Raw genomic sequence first — 25,650 nt, forward strand, 5'->3', positions numbered from 1 at the left:
GGGGTGAGTTAATGAAATGTCTGACCAAATAGAGCAGGCTAATTTTTAAGTTGATAGTTTTGTGTGGCTTGTGAATGATGTCATAAATATCCGCATCGTCCTTGGCAGAAGAAAGGTTCCCCACTCCTGGTAGCCTACATGTATGTACAGGCACATGGGTACAGTGTACCCAGGCTGAGGGGCACAGGCCTGGCACCCGACGGCCTGGGCACATTCCAGCTCTGCTTCTCTATTAGCTCGGTGGCTGTGGACAGGTTGTTTCCCCTATGAAGAGGGGCTGCTAAGAGTACCTGCCACCTGGGCTGAAATTCATGGTACACCTGAAGCCCTTCTGGTGCCTGGCACACAGTGGAGACTCACTAAATGTTCAGTACAACCAGGAAATCAGCACACCTCTGAGTCAGCACGTGCACCTGCCCTGCACAGACTGTCCAGACACGCATGGGTCTGTGTGTGCACGGTAGGTGTCTATCCATGTGTCTGAGCATGCAGCTATGCCCACAGGGGTGTGTCTGTGCAGGTGTATTTGTGTGCGTGTGTGTGCACGCACCCACGTATGTGTGCATACATGTGTGTGCCTGCATGCATCTTGGCCGGACCTTTCTGCCCACCTGTGGGCCCTGCTGAGTGTGTAGGGGCTGAAGTGTCCCCCAAGCATTGGCTCAGGGAGGCCAGACCTGCTTTCCGACAAGGAGCTGGTGTGACCCTCTTGGGCCCTGTGGTCTGGGCCTCCTCACAGGAACGTGGAACTAGTGCAGCAGGTGGATGAGGACGATGCCATCTACCATGTCATCAGCCCCACTCTCGGCACTGACCCCAAGCCCCAGGACTTCGTGATCCTGGCCTCTCGGCGGAAGCCTTGCGACCACGGGTGGGTGCCTGCCTGCTGGGTGGGAGGTGGGCAGGGCAGGGAGGGGACATCAGCTAGAGTCGGCTCTCTGCTTTCTCCTGGCTTTTCGGAGCTGCCATGGAGGACAGGGAACACCCTCCCCTCTGGTTGCTCCCTCTAAAGCAGGGTAATCCCTGACCCTGAGGTGGCAAGGCCATTTCTCACAAGGCCCCACCTTGGCCGCCATCTCTGACAGCCCTGGTGAGGATGCCGGACAGACGGCTCACTTCTGCTGGACAGGCACAGAAAGAGGAAGCGGACAAATCCCAAAGCCCACACTGCTTCCTTAGGGGCTTTTCCAGAAAATCTGCAGTGAGTCCCGCTGGCTCCTGGCAAATGCCGGGCTGTTAACGTACAGGTGCCTCCTCTCTCCAGCCTGGCCCGGAGCCAGACATGGGCCCTCTAAGAGTTTACATGACTTTAGACTCTGGTGTCAGTGCCTAGGGGAGCTCCACAGGCTGGGTCAGAGCCAGAGGGGGTTCCAGAGCCTGGGCTGGGCAAGACAACCCTCATCATCTTCTGTGCTCCCCCCTCCCTTCACTCCAGGGACCCCTACGTCATTGCACTACGGTCAGTTACGCTGCCCACCCATCCTGAGACGCCAGAGTACAGGCGTGGGGAGACCCTCTGCTCAGGCTTCTGCGTCTGGCGCGAAGGGGACCAGATGACCAAGGTGAGGCCAAGTGACCCCTTCCCCCACCCGAGCCACCCCAAACCCACATGCACGGAGCTCAGCACTGCCCGGCTCACAGTTTCAGCCGTGGGCCCCCACCCCTTGCCCGACAGTGGGTTCTTCCAGCTGCGGGGGACCTAAGCATGTCAGGGGCTAGAAGTGAGCCTTCATTAAAATCTAATCTGCGCAGAAAAGTCCAAGGCCCCTGCTGGGTCTTGGGAAAAGCTCTGCCTGCTGAGGGCAGAAGCCTCGGTTCTCATCTAACGTTCATTTAGCATATGCTTTCTTGTCTGGGAGGGCCCACCTGACTCAGCAGGGCAGTCGGTGTTGGAAATGTGGGGGAGGGGCTGAGAGCGAGGAGGGAGGGTCTGCGCAGCTGCCCTCCTTGGCCCAGAGCCACGGGGCGGGGGGAGGGGGCCCCTGAGACTTGCCCGGTAACACACTTCCCTGATGAGCTCAGGACAATCTCTGGGCGTAATTGTCATTCGTCTCTAAGGCCCTAATAGACCTTCACTGAAACAGGATTCTGTGTTGGGCTCTGCTCCTTGTCTCACAGGGCCTCCCTGCTGGCAGGGAGCCACCCGATGACAGGACAGTGTGTGGTGGCGGGGACCCTAGGGTTGTCAGTACCCAGAGGGAGGGGCCAGGGGAACTGCCTGAGGAGGCCACACCTGCCAGCCTTTGAAGACCCTAGGCTGCTGCCCTCTCGCAGGCCAGCGGGTCCACTGCCCTCCCGCTCGGCCCAGCGCCCCTGAGTGTGGCTTCCTGTCCTGCAGGTGTCCTACTACAACCAGGCCACCTCGGGCTTTCTCAATTATGTGACCACCAACGTGGCCGGCCTCTCTTTGGAGTTCTACAACACCTTCAAGGCCTGTGAGAAGTTCCTTTTGGACAACCGCAATGATCTGGCGCCCAGCCTCCAGACCCTCTAGGCACCACAGCAGCTACCACACGCCCACACCACCCCGCCCAGGACACCTGTGCAGCGCACGGAGGAAGGCAGGGCGTTTATTTCTTCCTCCTCCTCCACGGGAAGCCTGACCCCAGGGACCTCCTGTCCAGCACCACTGGGCGGTCAGTTTCTGCCAACATCTGCCAGCAGGTCTTCGCGATAACTCTGGGGCAGCACGTAGTAGACCCGGGTCTTGTCCACGGCCCTGGCCTCCAGCAGCCCTTTCCGAACAGATGTATAGTTGCCCGCCCAAGGGCTGTGCTGCACTGTGACGGTGGCCCTGGGGGAGGCTGCCAGTAACCTGGCCACCACCCCGGCCTTGCTCCGGCCCAGAGGCCCAGACTGGAGCTGGAAGGACACAGGCTGCCAGAGACCCTTGCTCAGCTCCAGCATATCCGTGAGCAGCTGCTCCTCGTAGCCATTGCCCAGTACCTCCTCAGGCCAGCCCAGGGCCACTGTCACGTGGGGGAAAACCTCAGCCACAGCAGTGAGCAGCTCCTTGCCGGGCACGTAGCCAGGCACTGCAAAGCTCCCATGGGAGACTGTGGCCCCCACCCACACAGGCAGAGAGAGGCGACTGAGGTTGGAGAGGTGGGCCAGCACGGCCAGGGCTGGCCGAAGGGCACTGGGCTCTGCTATGAGCAAATGGACTCCCCAGCGTCCAGGGTGTGTGGCGAGCTGCAGCAGGCACGACTCCAGCGCCAGGGCAGAGTCACCCGAGGCATACACGATGGGCACGGCGTCTCCAGTGCCAGGCTCCTGGAGGCTGACGTTCAGCAGGATCATGCCTTCTTTTCCTGGGAGAGGCGGCGGAGGCCACAATGACTGTGCCTGCCTCTCTCATAGCTCAGTGTGGCTAAGGGCTCAAGGTGCTGGTCCGAAGGCCAGGAACCCCATCTCCTTGGCAACACTGTCCTCCCCCACCTCCTAGTCCCTGCCCCAAGCAAAGGAAAGCCCCTGCAGTGTAGCTGGGAGCACAGGGGCTGCAGCCCTCACCTGAGAGTTGAACTGTTGCTGCTGTTGCATTGCCCCGGATGTCAGGAACCTGCCACTCCACGCTCAGAGCGTCGCCCCCGGGGAGCTGGAGAAGGGGGATCAGGCTGCCTCCTGTATAGTAACTTTGCTTCCGTGTGGCGTTCACTGTGGGACCCCAAATTGTCATAATGAAGCGGCTGCTGTTCACAGAGCGCCTTCTGTGTGCCATAGCTATCCACACTTCTATCCTACAGCCAATGGCAGAGTTGCTGGGATTGGAACCGGTTGGAGCCAGGTTTGTCTGGTTCCCCTTCACCTGGGTGGCTCCCAGGAGAGGAATGTTGAATCTGATGGGTCCATGGCCTAACTGCAGGCTCTCCTAGGTTTGGAGTCAGGGAATGAGGGGTTTGAACAAGGGAACAGGCAGCATCTGGATCACTGGTGAGTGGATGCAGCAGAGGGGCCGCTCTCTGAAGTGTTAGCGTAACCCACAGAGAAGCTAGGCTGCCAGGGCAGGCACATGGGTTTGGAATTTTCTGGGTTCCAATCTGAGCTGTGCCACGGACAAACTGAGTGGCTATATAAATTCCTTCACTGCTCTGAACCTTCGTTTTCCCGCGTATGGAAATGGAATCTCTGCTCTATGGATAGATGCAGCTTAGGTAGCATGCGGCACCAGGACTGGCACATGATCGGTGCTGAGTAGTTCCTTCTCCCTACTCCACCCAGGACTTCCCCTTCCGATGCCCCTGCAGAATCCAGCCCACCCTCCAGACCACTCCCTACTTGCAAGCTGCTTGAACTGCGACAGGACAGGCTCGAAGAGGTCATAGTAGATTTGGTGGTTGGCAGAATTGTCCCGGATGTAGAGGAGATCGTCCACTGACACAGGGTCCATGACACCCTGCCACAGTGTCAGGCTGTACCTGGGGCCCAGAGAGCAGGCTCAGCGTCGGCCTAGGCCCACCTGGGTCCTCAGTCCCTGTGCTCGGAACTAGACCCTAGCTGGGTGGGGGCGGAGCCTCTGACTTCCCACCAGCCCCTTCTTCCAGAGCTACCCCCTTCCTGGGGGCAGAAGAAGCCGCAGAGGCTTTGGGGAGGATAACTGAAAGCAGAAGCCCAGAAGGAGGGAGAGGGTGCCTCTTTTCTGTTTTAGGAAAGGGGACAGGCACAGGAGAGAGGGGAGCAGTGTGGATGAAGGTGTGGATGAAGGGGGAAGCCTCAGGACTCCTGTGGGGAGCTGCTGAAGGTGGGGCTGGGTAGCTGGGGCAGAGGTTGCAGGGACAATCTGTGCAGCCCCACAGCTGGCTCCCCTGGGAGGAAGCTGTGGGGAGGCAAGTTATGTCTTAGTGTAAACTCAACAGGCAGGAAGTCAGTTATCCACCAATGGACGGGCTGCCTGTCACCACAAGTATACAAGCAGAAAGGGATGCTGTATAGGATGTGAGCGCCAGTGGGGGTTAGACTAGAATCTTTAAGACCAGCCATGAGCATCTGGGATCTTCCTGGGGGCATCAGTGCCTCGGGGTGGGTTGAGCAGGAGCAGGGGCTGGGCCAGAGGCGGGGCGTTCTCACCTGTTCGACTGGCCCAGCAGCCAGCTGAAATGGGGCCAGGCAGCCCGCACCATAACAGCCCGCACGGGGAAGGTGACCCTCTGCGGCAGCGCTCCCACCAGCTCCTGCATCTTCTCTATCATGGCTCGGGTGTATGTGCTTTTCGGGAACAGGGGCAAGTAGAGGGTGGTCCAGCCTGGAGACAGGGTGGCCTCAGGATACTTCTCCTGAACCAAGGCCAGGAACCTGCAGAGAATCAGAGACACGTCTTTCAGAGCCTCGCTGGCCCCGTCCTCGCCTCCTGGGTTCCCCTCGCTGTGCTGAAACCTGGCAGGGCCTGTTGAGTCTATGATGTAAAGGCAGAAGCAGAGTCCTGAAGAGCAGGAGTGGCTTGTTCAAGGCCCCACAAATAGGCACGGATTTTAGAGTCAGAGGGTCTGGGTTCAGGTCCTGACTGTGACCTTGGGCCGCTTTGATTCTCAGAGATGGCATCCCTGGGGGCAGGGCCTCTTCAGCATCCCCTTATAGACAGAAGCAATGAAACCCAGAGCCCCAGGGGTCTGGGCTCTGCCTTCTGTGAGAGTCTCTGAAGCTTCAGATTTTATTTTAAAATTTCATTCGGATTTTGCCCTGTTGCAAATTTTAATAGGCAAATAATGTTCCCTTCTCTCTCCCCAACTACTGAGTAAAATCAATACTCCAGGAAGACAAAGATATATTTCTCTTGTGCCACTGACTACAGTTTTCAAACTACTGCTTTCCAAATGCACCTCAGTTTGAGAATCACAAATATTGGATGAATGGATTGTTGGCTGGTTGGCTGGACAGATGGATGGAGAGATGGATGATAAGGAGTGTGGGGCTTATGAACAAGTGTGGGGCTTAGACTCCAAGGCTTGGCTTTGAATCTTTGCTCTGCCAAGTGCTAGACTTAGGCAGGTCCTTTCATTTTGATGAGATAGTTCCTATACTAATAAAATGAAAATAATAGTACCTACCTCATTCTCATTGTAAGAGTTAAATGGGCCCTGGCTGGTTGCTCAGTGGTTGGAGCATGAGCTTTAGCCTGCACACCAAAGGGTTGCAGGTTTGATTCCCAGTCAAGGGCATGTACCTTGGTTGCAGGCTGGATTCCCTGCCCTGTAGGTGCGCATGCAAAAGGCAACCAATCTCCCCAACCCCCCGCCCCCCCCCCCCCCCGCCCGCCACACACACACACACACACACACACACACACACACACCTCCCTTCCACTCTATCTAAAAGCAATGAAAAATCCTCGGGTGAGGATTTAAAAAGAATTAAAGTGTATTCTTCAACTAAAGTGCCTGGGGCACATAATAAACATTCAATAAATTAAGCCTCAATTGTTGTCAGCTTTCTTAACTGTGAAATGGGGGCGGGGGGGGGGGGGAGAGATACTCCTAGCCTAGTGATGCTGCATAGGAATTAAATCAGTAATATCCTATCCTTTTATGGGACCCTCTTTTGTAAGCTGTAGAGTAGCATGCAGTGGTGTGAAAGCTGTTGGTGGCAGTGCTGGGATTTCATGGGGGCTGGGCAAGGAGTCAGCAGTTTAGACTTTCCTAGCAGGTCAAGCCCTGTCCCTGTCACTGGGGATACAGAGCAAACCCAGTGGAATCAGGGCTGTGGGAGGAGGAGGTGTGCTTTCAGCCTGGGTGTTGGGGCTCTTTTGGAGGAGGTAATGACTGGGCAAAGGTTCATCAGGAAATGGGAGAAAAGCGTTCGAGGCAAAGGGAACAGCCTGTGTGAAGGCTCAGCAGTCAGACTGTATGGTATTTCTGGAGGCGAACGCAGGAAAGGTCCCCTGAGCACTTCCCGTGCCAAATGTGGAAGGAAGGGGGCTGGGTACAGTTGGGGCAGAGATGGGAACACTCACTGTGTGGCATTGACTTGGATGGAGATGGGCACGTTGGGGCCCTTCAGGATGTCGGCATTGATCCATACAGGCCTCCGGACTTTCCCAGCATCTGTCAGTCTCCGCAGGAGGTCCAGGGAGGGGCCCACAGCCTTGATGCTCTTAAAGTCTAGCTTGATACCTGCGGGAGGAGGCCGAGCGAGGGCTTGGGGAACTGGCTTCTCATGCTCAGGGCAGAAGGAACTGGAAGACATGACTTCCTGGGGCTGAAAGAGCAGGTCTGGTGTGTGTGTGTAGGGGGGGTGGGGGGGGGAGGTGGGGGGGTTGGCGGGGGGAGGACGGGGGAAGAAAGAAAGGGACCGGATTCTGGCTGAGTGTGAAGAAGGGCTTTCAAACAGGCAGAACTAACCCAGGGAGGAAGGACCCCTGCAGGAGGGAGCGACATCCTCCATCTCCCCTGTGTCCAAGAGGTAACACCCAGATCACACCCAGGGTGTACCCTTTCACATCCCCATCTCGCCTGGAATTCCCTCCGCCTGGGCCTCTGGAACTCCGGGCTAGAAAACCAAGGCAATGAGCAGCTCATGACAGCCACTGGACTTGCCTCCCAGGGGAGCGGTCCCTGCCGATGCTGTCTGAGGACCAGAGGGCTGGGAGCTGGGGGGGGGGGGGGGGGGGGGGCGGAGAGGTGCTCACCCTTCTGGGAAGAGGCCAGCACAGCATCCAGCCACTGCTCCAGGGTGTTGTCACTATAGATGAGTGGGGGGTGTGCCATGATGGGGACCCCTGTCTCGTTGGCCGTGTTGAGCCCTTCTAGGTTGACGTCTGCCTCCAGGACCATGACGTCGCCTGGGTAAGACACAGAACTCAATCAGTTCTTGATTGTTTTTGAACAGTTGTTTCTCGTCATAAAACCTGTTGCATGTTTATGATCGAACACTCGGAAAATACAGAAAAGCAGGAAGAAGGGAACTGTTCATCTACATTTCCACCGTAGTTCACGTTTTGATATGTTTTCTTTCGTTTTTGTCACTGTATAGTTTTTACACGGTTGAGACCACACTGCCTGTCTAATGTTTAATCTCTTTCAACAATATGACACATTTTCACAAACTTTTATATGCTTCGTTAAAGAAAAAAAGGGGACAAAAGGCCTTGTCGATTTAGTTACCCCCTCCTATTCCTGAGACATTCCTGTAGTTTCTAATTTTTTCTACTAATAAATAATGATGCAACATTTGGGGACTTTTTATACAAGAATGACTGTAGGCCATCTGCAACGATGAGCCCTTTCTCCTGCGGGCTCAATATCCACGCCCTGCTCTCTGGGCTGCCTGGTTCTTGGGCAGCAGGCTTCCTGGCTGTCCGCTGCCACTGCAGGGACACGATTCTCGACCTCCTCTGTGCTCCAGGAGGCACTCCCTACACCTCGGTCCACCTCGGACGCCCAGTGACACCCCAGCTGGGATGGGTCTGAGAGCACTAGGCTAAGTGAAATAAGCCAGATGGAAAAAGACAAGAACCATTTGATTTCACTCCTCTGTAGGACACAAAACGAAAAGCAACAAGTGAACGAAGAAAACAAACTCATAGATACAGACAACACAAGTCGTTATCAAAGGGGAGGCGGTTGAGGGGAGGACAGAGGGTACAGGGTGTCAAATATAGGGTGATGGAAGGAGACTAGCCTGGGATGGTAAGACACAATAGAGTACACGGATGTTGTATTGCAAAGTTTTACACCTGAAATTCACATACTGTTATTTATTAACCAACGTTATCCCAATCAACTTAATTTTTTTAGAAAAATATTTTTGTTGATTTCAGAGAGGAAGGGAGAGGGAGAGAGAGATAGAAACATCAATGATGAGAGAGAATCATTGATCAGCTGCCTCCTGCACGCCCCACAATGGGGATCAAGTGCACAGTCTGGGCATGTGCCCTGACTGGGAATGGAACTGTGACCTCCTGGTTCATAGGTTGATGTGCAACTATTGAGCCATGCCAGCTGGGCTCAATTTAATTTTTTTTTAAAAAGAAAGAGACTAAAAAAAGTTTGTTGAATGAATGAATGATCAAATAGCCCAGGTCCAGAAAAGTGGAAGACTGCCCAAAGTCACAGAGAATGTTCAGATTTCTCTAAAATCTGGTGTCTACAGATCCTAGGGCGAGAGAGACTAAGGAGAAAATAAACAAATGGGACTACATCAAAATAAAAAGCTTCTGCACAGCAAAAGAAACCATCAACAAAACAAGAAAGCCCACTGCTTGGGAGAACATATTTGCCAATGTTATCACTGATAAGAGTTTAATCTCCAACATTTACAGGGAACTCATACAACGTAACAAAAGGAAGATAAACAGTCCAATCAAAAAATGGACAAAGGACTTAAATAGACACTTTTCAAAAAGAGGAAATTCAGAAAGCCAGGAGACACATGAAAACATCCTCAAAGTCACTAAGCATCCGAGAGATGCAAATCAAAACAACAATCAGGTACCACCTCACACTGGTCAGAATGGCTATCATCAACAAATCAACAAATGCCAATTGCTGGAGAGGAGGTGGAGAAAAAGGCACTGCTGGTGGGAATGCAGACTGGTGCAGCCACTGTGGAAAACAGTATGGCGTTTCCTCAAAAATTTAAAAATGGAACTCCCATTTGACCTAGTAGTTCCACTTCTAGGAATATATCCCAAGAAAACAGAAACACCAATCAGAAAGGATATATGCACCCCTATGTTCATAGCAGCACAACTTACAATAGCTAAGATTTGGAAACAGCCTAAGTGCCCATCAGCAGATGAATGGATTAGAAAACTGTGGTACATCTACACAATGGAATACTACGCTGTAGTAAAAAAGAAGGAATTCTTACCATTTGCAGCAGCATGAATGGACCTGGAGAGCATTATGCTAAGTGAAATAAGCCAGTCAATGAAAGAAAAACACCACATGATCGCACTCATTTATGGATCATAAAGAACATTATAACCTAATGAACAAAAAGATAGATACAGAGGCAGAGAAGCATCGAACAGACTGTCAAATTACAGTGGGAAGGCTGGGGAGGGTTGCGGGAGGGGGGAGGTAAGAGGTCAACTGAAGGACTTGTATGCATAACCAATGGACACAAGACACTAGGGGTGGGGGTGAGGGCATGTGCCGGGGGGTTGGGGAGTGGGGGGAGGTCCACGGGGGGGGAAAAAAAGGAGACATGTACTATTTGTAATACTTTAAACGATAAAATAAAATTAAAAATAAATAAATAAATAGAATCTCGGTAAGTTTCCAGGAAGGGAAGGCAGCAGAGTGCGGATGGTCCCTGGCACCAAGCCTGGCACTTCGCATCGCCGGCTTTCATCCCGTTTTGCATCCTGCCCAGAGCTCCCGTCTCCCTGGTTTCCCCATTGGCATAATGGGGATGAGCCTCCCCAGGCCACGAACAAAGGACACAGACAGAAAACCACATTGTATACTGAGGGGCTTCGTGAGGGCAGCCTTAATTTGTATGGCTTGAACACAATAATTTTGGTTACCTGGGAATACAGAGAGGTCCAAAGGGTTGGCCTCCAGTGAGGCCCAGAGAAGCCGGGTCCACCGGGACAGCTGGGCAGATACAAGGGTACACAAGCCAATGGATCTGAGGGGTCTCCTACCCCATCTAGCTGGCCAGTTCTCATCTGGGGGCGGTGGGGTGCATCGGGAGGGAGCCAGGACTGGAGTCTGGACCGCTGCTGCCTCCCTGATTTGCACTAGCTGCTTCCCCTGGGACACTGTGAGCCCCTTACAGACAGGGCCACCTCTTCTAAGTCTTCCTCCTGAGACTGGCCCAGAGCAGGGGCCCAGCAAATGCTCAGCAAAGTGGACTAAGAACGGATGGGGAGTGCACTGTGGCCCTAACCCAGCCGATCCAGCTTAAGAACCCATGTGGCCCTCGAGTCAAAAAGTTTGCCCACCCCTGCCCTAACCCGTCTCCTTGTGATTGCCACCTGGGTCCAGCTTCTTCCTGGAAAAACCTCCCTTATCATTAAAAGCTGTTAATTGCAGAACTGTGCAAGCCTGACCTCTCAGGTTACTCTCTGTATCTCCTTCTCATTTACTAGAATTAGACAATAAAATATCCCTGGTTAGGCATTCACTGAGTGTTAATTATTATTTACATGGAGTAGCTCACTTAACTAGGTGACACTATGTCCCTGTTTGCCTGGGATAGTCCAGTATATTTCTGTTCCCTCTGCATAATCCTTTTTCTTTCTTTTGATCCTCACCCGAGGATATTTTTCCATTGAATCCTTAGAGAGTGTGGAAGGGAGAGGGAAAGACAGAGAAGTATCAATGTGAGAGAAACACACAGATTGGTTGCCTCCTGCACACGCCCTGGCGAGGGCCCGGGCCGAGGAGGGTCTTGCAACCGAGGCACGTACCCTTGACAGGAGTCGAACATGGGACCCTTCGGTCCGCAGGCTGACACTCTATCCACTGGCCAAACCGGCTAGGACTGCATAATTATTAATAATGATCTCTTCCACTATCCGAAGTACCCTGGTTGGAATTATAAATGATGCAGTCCTCCTACCAAGACACCTTTTGTAGAGGGAAAAACTGAGCTGCAGGCAGGTGAAGTCACTTATTCCAAATCACTTCGCTGGTAAAGAGCCAAGGTAAAATTTGAATTTAGTTGTCTTGCCTCCCAGGCCTTCACTCTGGCCCCTCCTCTCTGCATGGACGTTGGTCATGTCTAAGATGACTTCACCAGTTTAACCCTACCACTGGCTCTCCATCAGGATGCCCACCCCCATGGTGGCACTGCCCTCCTCCCAGGGGCCCACCACAGGGCCCTCAGGAAGAAGCCAGGCCTGGGGTCCTCACCGGACCCCTGAAGCTATGCTAAGGTGCCTCTCCACGCTTCTGAGCTGTTGGCACTGTCTGGGTGGGGCCCTTGGCTTTCTTCTTGGCCAATGTCACAGCTTGGTAGGGCTGGGTCTGTCAGCCCTTGGGCTGACATGGGATGAGCCCAGGGGTGGTGAGTCCTGTTCACCCCAGGTCTTATCTCCCAGATAGGAGTCCTCCCTCTCCGGCCTGGCTCTCTCATCAGCGGGAGGGATGTGTTTCTTATCACCAAGGTCTGGCAATCTGCCTTTTAACCAGAGGAGATTCCTGAAGCACAGCAAACTGGCTCTTCCCAGCCCGTGGTGGCCTTTCCTCTCCACCACGCCTGCCTCCTCCAAGAAGTGCTCCCTAACCATTCATTCACTCAGCAAGCTTTTCCCAGGCACTTACACCCAGGCCCTCTGGCGTGGTGACCCTAGAGGATTAAGAGCTAGAGGCCTGGTGCCTACACCTTGTTCTGTGTGACCTTGGACAAGACTGCCTCCCATTCTGGACCCGTTTCCTCTTCTGAAATGGAGAGATTTGGGTTGAGCGGTGGTTCTGGGGCCGGCAGCATCAGCACTACCTGGGAACTAACTTATCCGAAATGCAAATTCTCAGACCTCACCCCAGACTCACTGAATCAGAAGCTTGGGGTGGGGTCAGCAATCCGTGTCTTCTGAAGCATGCTCCAATCTGAGGGCCATGCCTTTCATTTTGGATGGTTACTGTTTTAGTTTTATTTCTTATTGAACTGGGTCGGGCGTAGTGCAGCGGCCAGGAGTGTGGGGCCAACCACTCTGGGTTCCTATGTTGGTGTCACCCTGGGTGAGTCACCCAACATTTCCGAGCCTCCTTTTTATCACATGGTACTTTTGCCACATGGTACCCATGAAACTGCTTGCAGATCCAGGAGAACCCATGTGGCACGTGTGTGCCCGTCCCTACAGCGAGCCGCCACTGACGGGCTGCCATAATCACTCTCAATTGGAGACTCGGAGGAGCTGCACTATTTGCTCGGGTTTTTACAGCTTGGTAGCGCTGGGCCTCAAGCACACAGTTTTCTGGTTTCCTTAGGCGTTGAGGGCAAAGGCCTCCTCAGCAGGGACAGTTGTCACTGACGGGTCATGGGAGGGGTAGCAGGGAGGGAGGGCAGGACATGACGACTTTGGAATCAGACTTCTGGTTCAAGCCCGAGGCTCAGAGCTTATCAGCTGCACAGCCTGAGCCAGTCCCTTCACCTCTGAGCCCCCACTCCCTGGTCTGACAAGCCAGGTGGGTAGCCACCATCGTGCCACGGGGTAGGCAGTGCTGTCTAACCCCCACCTCTGCTCTCTCTGAGACAGGCCAGTCAGCCAGGACCAGAAGTAGGGAAACAGATGGTAGTTAAACAAGCAGTTTGCAGCCACACAGTGAATCCTACCTTCCCTAAACCAGGGACACTTCCTCCCCGACCAGCATGCGTCTCCTAAACTCTAAGGGACCCCACAAGGCTTGCAACCAGGGGAGCAGTGTCCCCAGACCCCTCTTTCCTCTGACTTCTTGGGGAGCCAAAGCAGACCAGCCTAGACTCATGTCTTCAGCCCGTTCCTGTTTCGCTGCCCCCAGCTTTAATAGACGTCCTCTAAAATTCACCTGGACTCATGTTGTGAAACGCTTCCTGCACTATGGCAAGAACCCACACACTGCCCTAGCTGGTTTGGCTCAGTGGACAGAGCGCCAGCCCGTGGAGTCATGGTCCCGAGTTCAACTCTGGTCAAGAGCATGTACCTCGGTTGCAGGAGGCCACCAAGCGATGTGTCTCTCTCACATCGATGTTTCTCTGTTTCTCCCCCTCCCTTCCACTCTCTCTAACAATCAATTGAAAAATATTCTCGGGTGAGGATTAACACACGCACAAAGAACCCACACACTACTGGCTGACCTAGGTAGACACGCCAAGGGCCAGGTCCCCTTTCGGGAAACACCTCCATCTCCCCCACTCCTGCCCCGGCCTGTCTCCGTCCTCACAGCTGGACTTACTTTCCAGGGCAGCCCTCATGTCCTTCTGGCTGTTGGCAGCATGGTACCAGGTGACCAACAGGCCATCCCGTTGGCTGATCTGGCCCAGGCTCAGCAAGTAGTCCAGCATGTCTGCATCTGGGCGACAAACTGCATCCTCCTTACAGCCTAGAAGGAAGGCCAAGGTGATGTTAGCCACAGGACCCCTGTCCACTCCCCCACCCTCCCTCTCTGGGCTCCAGGGTGTGTCCAGCATGCCAGCTAGCAGAGAGACAGTGGGACCCCAGTCACCAGTGCTGCAGGAGAGGGAAGTACGTGGGCTCCTGGGTACAAGGAGGCTCCGAACCAGCCTGGGGCAGTCAAGAAATTTACAGAGAAGGGAACATGTATGGGGCACAGGACATTAGAAGCAAAGGCTTGACTGCAGGAATAGGGCCGCCTGAAGGACTGAACTTTGGCTTGGTGCAGGTGGAAGGTAGAGAAAAGGAAGCGGCAAGAGTGATAAAAAGCTTTGTGATCAGGTTGTAAATGGCCTTGACTGACAGCAAAGGAGTTGGGCGTGCGCTGAGGGCAGGGAGTGAGTTCTGTGTTTAGAAAGGTCTCACTGGTGGCAGAGACTGTGTGGGAGGGAGGGAGCAGGCCACTTCAGGGGCCCGGGAGGAGCCGGCAGCCTGGGAAGGCAGGAGGAGCCTGGGAAGGTAAGGTGGTAGGCAGCCCATGGAGGGAGAAGGCAGATGCCTCAAGGTGAAGGGCCTGAGAAGAAAGACCTGAGGCAGAAGGAGGAGGGAGGCTGCTCCCAGGGGGAAAGGGTGAATTTGGCTCAATGCACTGTTTGAGCCAAACGGTGCATCACTGCTAGGAAGGAATGCCTATTGGGGGCACCGGGATGGGGGGGTGGGGGAAGTGGTCTGGACTGAAGACCAAGATTTGGTGTGATTTTCAGGCAACGGAAGCCTGGTGAAGGAGGGAGGGAAAGAAGGCCAAAGGGACCTTCTTCAGGGGAGAGGTCTTGGGGTGGTTGGGAATGGGAGAGGCAAATGGAGCTGAATCTTGGTGGGGATGTGGGATGGGAGAGAAGGCCATCACGGCTGTGGCTGAGGACCAGGAGTGTGGGTGACGAGGACAGGTTAGATATGCCTCGGTGGGGACAAGGAGTGAGCGATGAGGGGAGCTAAGCTAGTGCATGGTGGGGAGGGACCTACCTGGCTGGCTGACCCCCAGCATCATGTAGCCCAGGACCAACCCGATGGCACACACGAGGATCACACTGGCAACGCCGGCAAGGCTCCACTTGTTTGAGCACTTCTTGCAGGCCATGGCAGCCCTCTCTGGAGAGTGTCTCCCAACTCCTCGTGGCCCAGAGTCCCGAGTGCTCTGCAGCTGGGATTGGGTGGGAGGCAGGAGCTCCCAGGAGCACCTTTTTCTATCCAGGGCAGGGCAGCTCCTTCAGGCAGTTGTGGAGGGTGGAGCTCCTCCTCCCTCCCCACCCTCCTCTTCTTCCCTCTCCCTCCCAGGATCTTAACGGGTCAAGCAGAAAATCCTGTCACCCTGAATATGAACTTTGAGCACATGAAGAGGCAGCCGAGGATGTTGGCCCGAGCCCCCACCCCCGGCCTATCTGCCCTGCCTGGGAGTTGGGAAACCAGGGATCTAGAGACCTACAACAAGTGCCTTCCCTTCTCTGGCCCTGGTTCCCCATTTGTAAAGGCGGCAGGTGGATTGTCCTTTCCTCTTTCTGCCCTGCCCTAGGGAGTCAAGAAGATCTGGCCAGGGCTGGTGACAAGGACAGCTTAGGTCTAAGGAGCTGACTTTTTCTTCCACCCAGATTGTTGCTGATAGTCTATCTACCTGAGATAAACTGATCGGCCTGGCATGCAGGTCACGCCTGGGGCAACAAGTCCATGGGGAGAGATTGAGCTACCATCTCCAGCAGAGGGTGTCCTGGGGCCCCTGGCAGGGGAAGGAAGTTAGAGACTGTCCCGACTTTAGCTCCCTGGAGTTTAAAAATCACCTGTAATGGGCACAAGGACTTCAGCTTGCAGAGGTTCACAGAGAAATCAGCAGGGCCCCTGGGGACTGATTCAGGTGTATGTACGCGGGTGAGCGTGTCTAAATAGAAGAATGAATGACGGGCAAATGGAGGGAGCCTGGGAGTGGGGAGCAAGTTGGGAGTTTGGTTCAGGTCCGGTGGAGTCCTGAGCTGTGGGTCATCCCCCAGGAGCTGCCCAGGAGGACACTAAATATAGGGGTCTGGGGCTCGGGACCAAAGACAAGGATGTGGGCATCATTTCCTGTCTAAGGCACAGAGAGGAGTGGACGTAGACCACAGGGAACGAGGGAAGCGGTCAAGAAGAGTGGGACAGAATGAAGAGGGTGGAAAGGGTCCCAGGAGCGAATGCAAGGATCACTTCAAGAAGAAAGGGTGGTCAGTTATGCCGGGAGCAGAGTTCCGTAAGATCAGCAAAGTGCCGCCAGATTTTTTAAAAAATATATTTTATTGATTTTTTACAGAGAGGAAGGGAGAGGGATAGAGAGTTAGAAACATCGATGAGAGAGAAACATCAATCAACTGCCTCTTGCACATCTCCCACTGGGGATGTGCCCGCAACCAAGGTACATGCCCTTGACCGGAATCGAACCTGGGACCCTTCAGTCCGCAGGCTGACGCTCTATCCACTGAGCCAAACTGGTCAGGGCAGTGCCGCCAGATTTGACAATTAAAAGATGGATGGCGACATTGGTGAGGACAGTGTACCTGGATGCCTTACATGGGATGGTGACTTTTGAGGGGTTATAGTATTTAACACCAATGCTGGACGAACCTCTTTTTGAAAGAAAAATCCAGAACTTAGATCTCACAGTTGAGAATGCTCCTCCATGTACAAACAGCCTTTTACTTTATTTATTTTTTAAAGTATGTTTTTATTGATTTCAGAAAGAGGAAGGGAGAGGGAGAGAGAGATAGAAACATTGATGAGAGAGAAGCATTGATTGGCTGCCCCTTCCTGGAGTTCAGGCCCACAACCCCGGCCTGTGCCCTGACCAAGGAATTGAACCATGACCTCCTGGTTCATGGGTCGAGGCTCAATCACTGTACCACCCTGGCTGGGCAAATAGCCTTTGTATTAGAATTGCTTGTTTATTTAGATGGAGACACTCTTAAAGGGGAGGCAGCATCTCCCCCCTTTTCAGCTAAGGGAAGAGGAGTGGGTCAGCAGCAGAGTGGGGATAGGGGCCTGGTCTTTCCTCCCAGTGTGTTGCCCTTCCCCCCGCCAGCCCCCCATCCCCAAGGATGCAGCAAGCTCCTCTCTGGGTTCTGAGGGCTCTGCCGGCTGTGTCTTAGGGAAGAGGGACTTGATCCAGCTCTGGCTTTTGGCAGGAGGAACAGCTCTGAGGCACACTCCAGGCTGCCAGTGACACATCTCCTCTGGAGACAGACAACCAATTAAGGTTCTGAGCCCTACTCTGTGCCTAGCATGGTGCTAGGCTCTGGGGACCCACCTGCTGCCCATGACCTATGGTGGGAGAGAAGAAATGGGGGGTGTATGGAGGTGGTGCTGCTGGAGGGGCTCAGCCTGTAAGGGTGCACCAATGTCAGGGCCCAGTGTGGGGGGCATGATGGGTTAAAGAGACACAGGGAGTTAGGAGTTCAGAGGAGGAGCCCCGGCCACCTGGCTGGGTGGGGTGACTTTCAGGGGAGTCATGGAGAACTTGGGGAATCATGAGGGTCAGAGGCCAGGGAAGGAAGACCAGGGCTTGCTGGGGGACCTGAGCAGCGCAGTGTGACCGAGTCACCAGGGGGTAAGTGGGGGTGTTGCCGTTGGAAATAGGGTCCTGGCGGTGGTGTAAGAAAAGCATTCTGGGGACCGTGCGTGGGAGGATGTGGTGAGTGGTAAGGTTTGTTAACGAAAAAAAACCATTAAAACCTGTAAAGAATTTTTGTGAGTTTATTTGAGCCAAACTGTTGACATATGCCGGGAAGCAGAACCTCAATGAACTGAGATAATGCTCCGGAGAATGGCGGGGTTACATTTGTATTTATACATTTGCAATCAAAGGAGGGACGTAGGTGGGTTACATGAAATTCATTGGTGATAGATTAAGGAGGAGGGATCAAGCAAAGCAGGGAAACCCCTGGGATTGGATAAAAAGTAAAATGATGGACTCATACTTAGGTGGATGCAGGATCAATTAACACGATAAAGTTTAATTTCAGACCATCCTTTTTGGTTTCTTAGGTCTCTGAGTTTGTAAGACCGCCACGCAGGCCTCCCCTGAGCTTGTCAGGTCAGCATGTGGCCCCTTTCGTCCACAGGTTTCCTGACGTTGGAGCAAACACAAAGGCCTGTCCCGGCTTCAGGTCCATGCCCCCTGTGGCAAAGTCCAGTATGGTCTGCACCGGGCCAGACAGGGGGGTCTAACCCGCATGACGAGCGGTATGCCAGGGGAGGAAAGGTTACCTTGGGGCAAGATCTTTGTTTTCCCAGTTTTGCCCATTGTTAGGCACTCAGGGCTTTCCAACCTGGTGACCTTCTGTGTGTACCTGGCCCATTGTTCTTGCTGTGCTCATGTCTGCCTAACAGCCTGCCACACACCTGGCTCATGTCACTCATGTTGACCGAACTTCCGTGCCAGGCCGTGCTGTCCCCATCGGGCCGGCTCAGTCGGCTCGCTCCCGGCGGTGCTTCAGCTGGTGCTGTGCCCAGGCCCGCAGTTGGAATCCGCGTGGCTGCCAGACCCCAGGCAGCGGCTGGGCCCAGGTGCCCCCTATGTAGAGAGAGCACGTGAGTGCACGGCCAAGCGCGTGTTATGGCAGAGAGCGCGCACGCTCTTTGTTAAGCTGGGATGATATTATCTGGGGCTTGGGAAGGACCAGGCTCCCTTTCGAAATAACCCGTCCATTTCCCAATCCCTCCTGTGCGTGGGTGGGGTCCTTCCCCTCACAACCCATTTTCTAGATCTTCTGGGGTCTGTCTCCCTCATCCAATCTGATCCTTTCTCCAAGCTCTGCCCCTTGGTTCCTGCTGCCCACGCCTCCTAGTGGGAGCGCCTCCCCTGTGCCAGCGTGGCTTCTACTGCACATGCGCCAGCAGAGGGATTTCCCCTTTACTGTTCACTCCTCCACCCGCCCCCCAAAGTCTGGGCGAGTGGACAGACTGTACCCTGGGAGATTGAAAAGGCAGGGGAGGGAGGGTGTGAAGCCCTTTGGTGGGGCAATGCTGCAACTGCCTAGTAAAGCAGGCCCCATTGGGTTCAGCTCCCCAGGCCATCCAACTCAACCATGTCTAGCTACTTACACCAACAGGGGTGCTCTGGGAGGTGAGCCAGCCTGGGTTGCCCCAATAGCGAGCTTGGCGCCAACTGTTGGTGGTGAAAACGGCACCAGGTGTTAGACTGTTAGAGTCAGACGGACCTCGATTTAGCAATTGGTACTTGAGTTCTGGCTAAGAATTCTGAGCCGAGACTCAAACTATAGAGAGAGGTCATTTAGAAAGTCACAGAGGTAGAAGTGAGCTGTAGAAGAAATGGGGTCAGGAACAAGCTATAGAGGCAAAGGAAGGGCTCTTGGAGTTTAGGAGAAAGGCAAGGAAACGTGCCTGGGGGGAGGGGGCAGGGAAAGGTGGCCCCTGCTCTCTAAAGAGAACTCAGGATTGGGTTCTTTATCTTGAAGGCTTTTATCCGCTCCCCAGAGGTGGAGCGTTCAGGACGGTCCCAGGGAGGGTCTCAGTGGAATATTCATTAGCTTTCCAGCGGTGTCCCCTCAGGCTCCTGGCTTCCACTGATTGGTCCGTGCTAGGGGAGGGAGTCATTAATCAATGCAGCTGGTCAGCTGTGGTGTAGCTCCCTCTGGTTTTGCTGCTTTTCTGGGCCTGGAGCTGAAACACAGCTGAGGCCTAGATGTCATCTCTAGGGCTTAATGCTTAAGGGATTGGTTGGGCAAGGGCTTGTGTGTGTATGGGGGGTCCCATGAGGCTATTTCCAGGCCCCCTTGTTCCTCCTCTAAGGGGATCTACCAGGTGACTAGTGGCATATGGTCCAAACCACATGACCAGCGATATGAAAGGTCAGGGGGTCTAACCCGCATGACGAGCGGTATGCCAGGGGAGGAAAGGTTACCTTGGGGCAAGGTCTTTGTTTTCCCAGTTTTGCCCATTGCTAGGCACTCAGGGCTTTCCAACCTGGTGACCTTCTGTGTGTACCTGGCCCATTGTCCTTGCTGTGCTCATGTCTGCCTAACAGCCTGCCACACACCTGGAGGTGACAGGGAGCCTTCACCTATGAGATAAGCAGGTGTTAAGCAGAAAACCATGGCCCCAAATAACGTCACTCATACTGGAAGTCCTCGATACCAAACCTAGATGTAATACCCGATGTATCTTAATTTCAACCTTTCCCAGAAACATTAGATCTTAACTGTTTGAGTCCCAAGCAACGCGATCGAGCTGCTTGGTATTTCTCGACATAAAATAAAACAAGCACTATCACGCTGTTTGGGTCTTTTCGTACTCATTTAGAGAAAGTGTGGTTGCGCTGTTTGGGATTCTTCGACAGTGTTTTTTCAATACCCCCTGGGACTCAAACGGAATCGTATGTTTTCTCGACATAAAATCTCAGCAGCGCAATTGCGCTGCTTGGGACTCAAACGGTTAATCAACCAGTATGGAATTTTCTGGTCAAGCATCTGCAAGGTCATCTGTCACCCCGGCCCTCTCCATTCCCCTAGAGCAGCAGTTCTCAACCTGTGGGTCGAGACCCCTTTGGTGGTCGAACGACCCTTTCACAGGGCTCGACTAAGACCATCCTGCATAGCAGATATTTACATTATGATTCGTAACAGTAGTAACATTACAGTTATGAAGTAGCAACAAAAATAATTTTATGGTTGGGTCACAACATGAGGAACTGTGTTCAAAGGGCCAGAAGGTTGAGAACCACTGCCCTAGGAAGAGGCAGTCTGCTTGATAAAACCCCCTCCCTTCTTTTCCTCAAAGAAAAGGATCATGGCCCCGAAGTAATCCTTTCTTTCCTTTCCCTAATAGCTCCCTTTCCCCACCCTGCTGCCTATCAAGCCTTCCTAATAAGATCTCCTGCCTTCCCCTAAGAAATAATCCACTTTGCCTGAAATAATCCACTCTTTTAAAGCCTGAGTCCCACCTTTTTTTTTTTTGCCCAAAAAAACCTTCCATTTTGTACAACCCCTAGGAGCTCCCTTCTCTAAATGCTTGATGGGCTGCAGCCGATTCACAAATTGCTTAATCAAGCTTATTAGATCTCAAGTTTACGCAGGCAGGTGGAATTCGTCTTTTGACACGAGATGCACTCAGCTTTGCATTTGGGAGGGTCTCTGGAAGCTGGTATTGAAAAATGGCTTGAGAGGGCCCAACTTTTTCTAGCACCCTGGCCATCCTGTTTTGGCACTGCCCAACCCCAGGCCCCACAGAGCCACATGACTTCCCACACCATTCTGCTCAGAACAACCAAATGCTCAATGATGAAAGAATTGATCAGCTGCCTGAGGTTTGAGCCCCAGGATCTGTTACCTGGGTTACTGCTCGCCCATCCCCTGACACATAAGGAGGATGTCAGGAAGCACCAATATCTCAGATGTGGAGCAGTCCCTGGGGCTGGTGCTGCAGGAGCTTCTGCCCACTGGGCCCTGAGAGGCACCCCAGCTTCTGTGAGGCAGCATCCCCTACTCTCCCCCTCCATAGGGAAGCCCGGGAGTATGGGGGAAAGCAGCCTAGAATGATCTCAGGAAAGGTGGTTGTTCCTTATTCCAGCTTATGAACATTCGGCACCCACTAGCTGGGGTCTGCTCCCCAGAGTCGGGCCCTGGCCAAGGCAGCTGGGAGGCACGCATGTGAACTGAACCTTGAAGGATGGGTAGGATCCCTTAGGGAAAAAACAAAAGCTCATCTTTTCCCCTTATAAAAGTGGTACAAGAAGATATGGGAGAAGTCAGAAAAATGGAAAAAAGAAAGTATCATGGTTTTAAATGTATTTATTTATTGAAATATATTTTTATTGATTTCAGAGAGGAAGGGACCTTTTTGTCTAGTTGGGAAACTGGATACTGTGTGCCCTGGCCGGTTTGGCTCAGTGGACAGAGCATCAGCCTGCGGACTGAAGGGTCCCAGGTTCGATTCTGGACAAGGGCACATGCCTGGGTTTCGGGCTCCATCCCTAGTAGGAGGCTGGTCTCTTCTGGCTCTTCCACAGCCTTCCCAGGCCCAAATCTTAGCACCATGGATTCTGGAATCGGACATAGAGACAGAAACTCGGCAGATAAATGCAGCCTCTTTGGACCAAGATCCCTCCAGAAGTCTGATCTGGAGGCATTGCCACCAGCCCTACGGAGGAGCCCAGAAGCCTTCTCCAGTGGAACTGAATCGCATGCCGGCCAAAGAGCCAGCAACCTTCACGCCGCCCAAGACGGACCTCCCAGCGATGGGAGGGAAGAAGCAACCACCTCGGACCCATAATCTCAAACCCCATGACTTGAATGTGCTCACACCCACTGGCTTCTAGAGCTTTCTCTTCCAATGACTCTGAAGACGGAGTGTTTGGCACCCACTTCCTTTATTACCCTGGCTCTGACATAGGAATGGTTTGGGTTTGTTGTTTTTAAACCTTTTAACCTGGGGCTAGAACTGGAGGCATAGTTGATTTTTGAGAAACATTAGTGCAAAGCTTGTCCTTGTGTGGAAGAAGCCATTGTGCATTGCTTTAATATAAAGTTAGACTAAATACTCTCAGCAGTGATGTATGGGGGGCCTCATCAACAATTTTTGCATTTGTAGCCTAGACAAGAACTTGGTCATTGCTTACGAGGTAGAAAATGTTTGTGTTGCTCCCAAACCAAGGCTTCTGGATTCCTTTACCAGGGTCAGCGAGGGCATGGACCAGTCGGGGAGCAGAGGTGCTCACTGACTAGTTTCTGGCCCTCTCGGTGGCTGGTGCTGTGTGCTCCAGCCTTGTTGGTGGGGGGACCTAAAATCTGCTTGAGATCTGGGTGTGAAGAAAAGCCAGGCTTGGCAGGGACCCTTCTCCTGTGTGGAGACCGGAGCCCTGGCTATGGCTGTTGGGCAGAGCCGGTTCCTTTTTTTTTTTTTTTTTTTTTTAATATTTTCATTGATTTCAGCGAGGAAGGGAGAGAGAGAATAGAAACATCAATGATGAGAGAGAATCATTGACCGGTTGCCTCCTGCATGTCTCACACCAGGTATTTAGCCCACAACCCGGGCATGTGCCCTGCCTGGGAATCGAACCTTGACGCTCAACCACTGAGCCAAGCTGGCTGGGCAAGAGGCACTTCTTACTGTGGTGCTTCCAGGGCAGTTCTGCTGGGCAGGGCTTCTCTTTCACGTGTCAACAAACAAACAATTTATTTGTGTCTTCTGTTATGCTCACATCTCTTACTTGTTTTGACAATAAAATTCCTTACTACTTTCTTAAAAAAAAGAGAGAGAGAGAACAAATAAATTTAACTATCCTGTAATCCAGTTCCTACCTTGCTTTCCCCATTCTTCCTTACATCATCTCCTGAATTTCAGATTCATAAAAGAAACTGTGAACTGTTTTTCTCTGGAGCATTTGAGATCTTGCTCCCCCGCATATGTCACCACTTTGGGCTCAGATAAACTCTTATAACAATTTTCTACAGGTTCGGACATTTCTCACATCTACACTGTCAAACGCTGAGGTGCCCAGTGGTGGGGACTTCATGTGGCCGAAGAGCTCAGAATATTACATGACGTACCCAGACTACTCGGAGATTTCATGACGGGGTAACTGGGAATAAAACTTAGTGGACAATGACATTATTGTTTTGGGTGGTACCCAGTGACATTTTTGTTGTTGTTAATCCTCACCAGAGGATATTTAAAAAAAAATATTTTATTGATTTTTTACAGAGAGAAAGGGAGAAGGATAGAGAGTTAGAAACATCGATCAGCTGCCTCCCGCACACCTCCTACTGGGGATGTGCTCAAAACCAAGGTACCTGCCCTTGACCAGAATCGAACCTGGGACCTTTCAGTCCACAGGCCGACGCTCTATCCACTGAGCCAAACCGGTTAGGGCGAGGATATTTTTTCCATTGATTTTTAGAGAGAATGAAAGGAAGGGGGGGGGGGGGGAGAGAAACATCAATGTGAGAGGAACACATCAATTGGTTGTCTCCTGCACTTACCTTGACTCCCAACCAGGGCCTGGGAATGAACCTGCAACCCAGGTTTGTGACCTTGACAGGGACTCAAACAAGTGACTTCATTGCTCTGGTCGATGCTCCAATCACTGAGCCACACTGGCCAGGGCCCAGTGACGTTTTTCTATCTAGTCATAGGTAATCTTAATTAGCTTAGTTATTGCTCATTCTTATCATGGAATCTAGGTTTCACTTCGCAGTCTCCCGGCCCGCCCTCATTCCCTTCCTGCTCCACCTTTACCTGTGCCGGGTGTGGGGAGGCAGGGTGGAGGAGGAGGAAGGTGAGACACCGCAGGTAGTGTCCTACCTCCTGACTTTGGGCCAGTCCTTTACCTCCTCACAGACTCCCTGGTTGGGACACTCTTTGCCCTCACCACCCTATGCATGGGACTCCACCTCAGGTCTGCTGCACCCCAAGCCTTCATGCTCCTGAGACCCAGGCAAACAGAGGCATAAAGTCAGTGGGGCTTTTAAGGAGAGGCTTGGGCACAGGTCAAGGAATTCTGTCTTCACTTGAGTGAGGTCATTTCCAGGCAGTGGTGGAGGGTCTGAAGATAGATCCTTCTTTGGAAGTGTAACCAGTGATGTTGGGGGTGAAACTGTACCTTGGTTCTTTAAAAAAAAAAAAAAAAAATATATATATATATATATATATATATATATATATATATATATAATATATATATAATATAAATGTATTTATATATATAAAATATATATAAAATATATATATATGTATTGATTTCAGAGAGGAAGGGGAGAGAGAGAAGCATCAATGATGAGAGAGAATCATTGATTAGATCCCTCCTGAATGCCCCCTCCTGGGGATCGAGCCCACAACACAGGGATGTGCCCTTGACCGGAATTGAACCCAGGACCCTTCAGTCTGCAGGCCGATGCTCTAGCCACTGAGCCAAACCGGCTAGGGTCTCAGTTCTTTTAAAAATATATATATTTGTATTGACTTCAGAGAGGAAGGGAGAGGGAGAGGGAGAGAGAGATAGAAACATCAGTGATGAGAGAGACACATCAATTGGTTGCCTCCTGCAGGCGCCCTGACTGGGGCCTGGGGTTTGAGCCTACAACCGATGGAACTTGGTTCTTGAGTTCAGCAAAGAAAGATTCAGAGCCAAGAATTCAAATACAGAGGTAGAAGGGAGCTACAGAAGAAATGAACTCAGGAAACAAGTTACAGAAGCAAAAGAAGGACCCTTGAAGCTTAGGAGAGGGAAAGAAAACGGCAACGTGCCTTAGGGTAAGAAGAGGGGGACCAGAAAGGTGCAGGTGTGTCCTGTGGGGAGAGAGTGCTGGGTCCTGCTGCTTGAGTTTTTTTTTTTTTTTAAGTATGGAAAACTTTATGAATTTGTGTGTCATCCTTGTGCAGGGGCCATGCTAATCTTCGTATTGTTCCAATTTTAGTGTATGTGCTGCTGAAGCGAGAACTTCTTGAAGGTTTTAAAGCTGGGAGTTGCTCTAGCTGGTTTGGCTCAGTGGATAGAGAGTAGGCCTACGGACTGAAGGGTCCCAGGTTTGATTCTGGTCAAGGGCACATGCCCGGGTTGTGGGCTTGATCCCCAGTAGGGGGCATGCAGGAGGCAGCCAATTCAATGATTCTCATCATTGATGTTTCTATCTCTCTCTTCCTCT

The 25,650-nt window shown here is 52.5% G+C and overlaps 2 protein-coding genes and 1 non-coding gene across 3 annotated transcripts in view; 1 reads left to right on the forward strand and 2 right to left on the reverse strand.

Moving 5' to 3' along the window:
* Positions 1–6,410, forward strand: part of ACOT11 (acyl-CoA thioesterase 11) — a 22,523-nt gene extending 16,113 nt beyond the window's left edge. Inside the window, exons 14-16 of the mRNA XM_070405200.1 lie at positions 740–871; positions 1,436–1,562; positions 2,339–6,410. Of these exons, the coding sequence (XP_070261301.1) occupies positions 740–871; positions 1,436–1,562; positions 2,339–2,494 (415 nt within the window). The 3' untranslated portion in view covers positions 2,495–6,410. The remainder of the gene's footprint in view (positions 1–739; positions 872–1,435; positions 1,563–2,338) is intronic.
* Positions 2,442–15,113, reverse strand: FAM151A (family with sequence similarity 151 member A). Its single transcript, XM_070405201.1, has 8 exons — positions 14,999–15,113; positions 13,818–13,964; positions 7,619–7,771; positions 6,944–7,103; positions 5,065–5,289; positions 4,276–4,415; positions 3,511–3,654; positions 2,442–3,311 (listed from the first exon to the last, which is right to left on the reverse strand). Exons 1-8 carry the CDS (start codon positions 15,111–15,113, stop codon positions 2,638–2,640), a joined length of 1,758 nt encoding a protein of 585 aa, XP_070261302.1. The 3' UTR covers positions 2,442–2,637.
* A 10,229-nt stretch (positions 15,114–25,342) lies between these two features.
* LOC139004564 (U6 spliceosomal RNA) lies at positions 25,343–25,446 on the reverse strand. The gene has a single exon (XR_011470438.1). It is a non-coding gene; the product is annotated as a U6 spliceosomal RNA (small nuclear RNA).
* Between the last annotated feature and the right edge of the window lie 204 nt (positions 25,447–25,650).

Source organism: Myotis yumanensis, unplaced genomic scaffold (assembly GCF_028538775.1).
Source record: "Myotis yumanensis isolate MYYU_CA2020_CCGP unplaced genomic scaffold, mMyoYum1.0.hap1 SCAF_2, whole genome shotgun sequence".
Taxonomy (NCBI): Eukaryota; Metazoa; Chordata; class Mammalia; order Chiroptera; family Vespertilionidae; genus Myotis; species Myotis yumanensis.

Bases quoted from the DNA above. Each gene is read 5' to 3' on its own strand.
- FAM151A (XM_070405201.1), bottom strand. From the start codon at position 15,113: ATGGCCTGCAAGAAGTGCTCAAACAAGTGGAGCCTTGCCGGCGTTGCC. The intron at 7,104-7,618 runs GTGAGCACCTCT...CTCCTCCCGCAG, and splicing joins GCTGGCCTCTTCCCAGAAGG to GTATCAAGCTAGACTTTAAG. The intron at 3,312-3,510 runs GTGAGGGCTGCA...CGCCTCTCCCAG, and splicing joins AGCAACAGTTCAACTCTCAG to GAAAAGAAGGCATGATCCTG.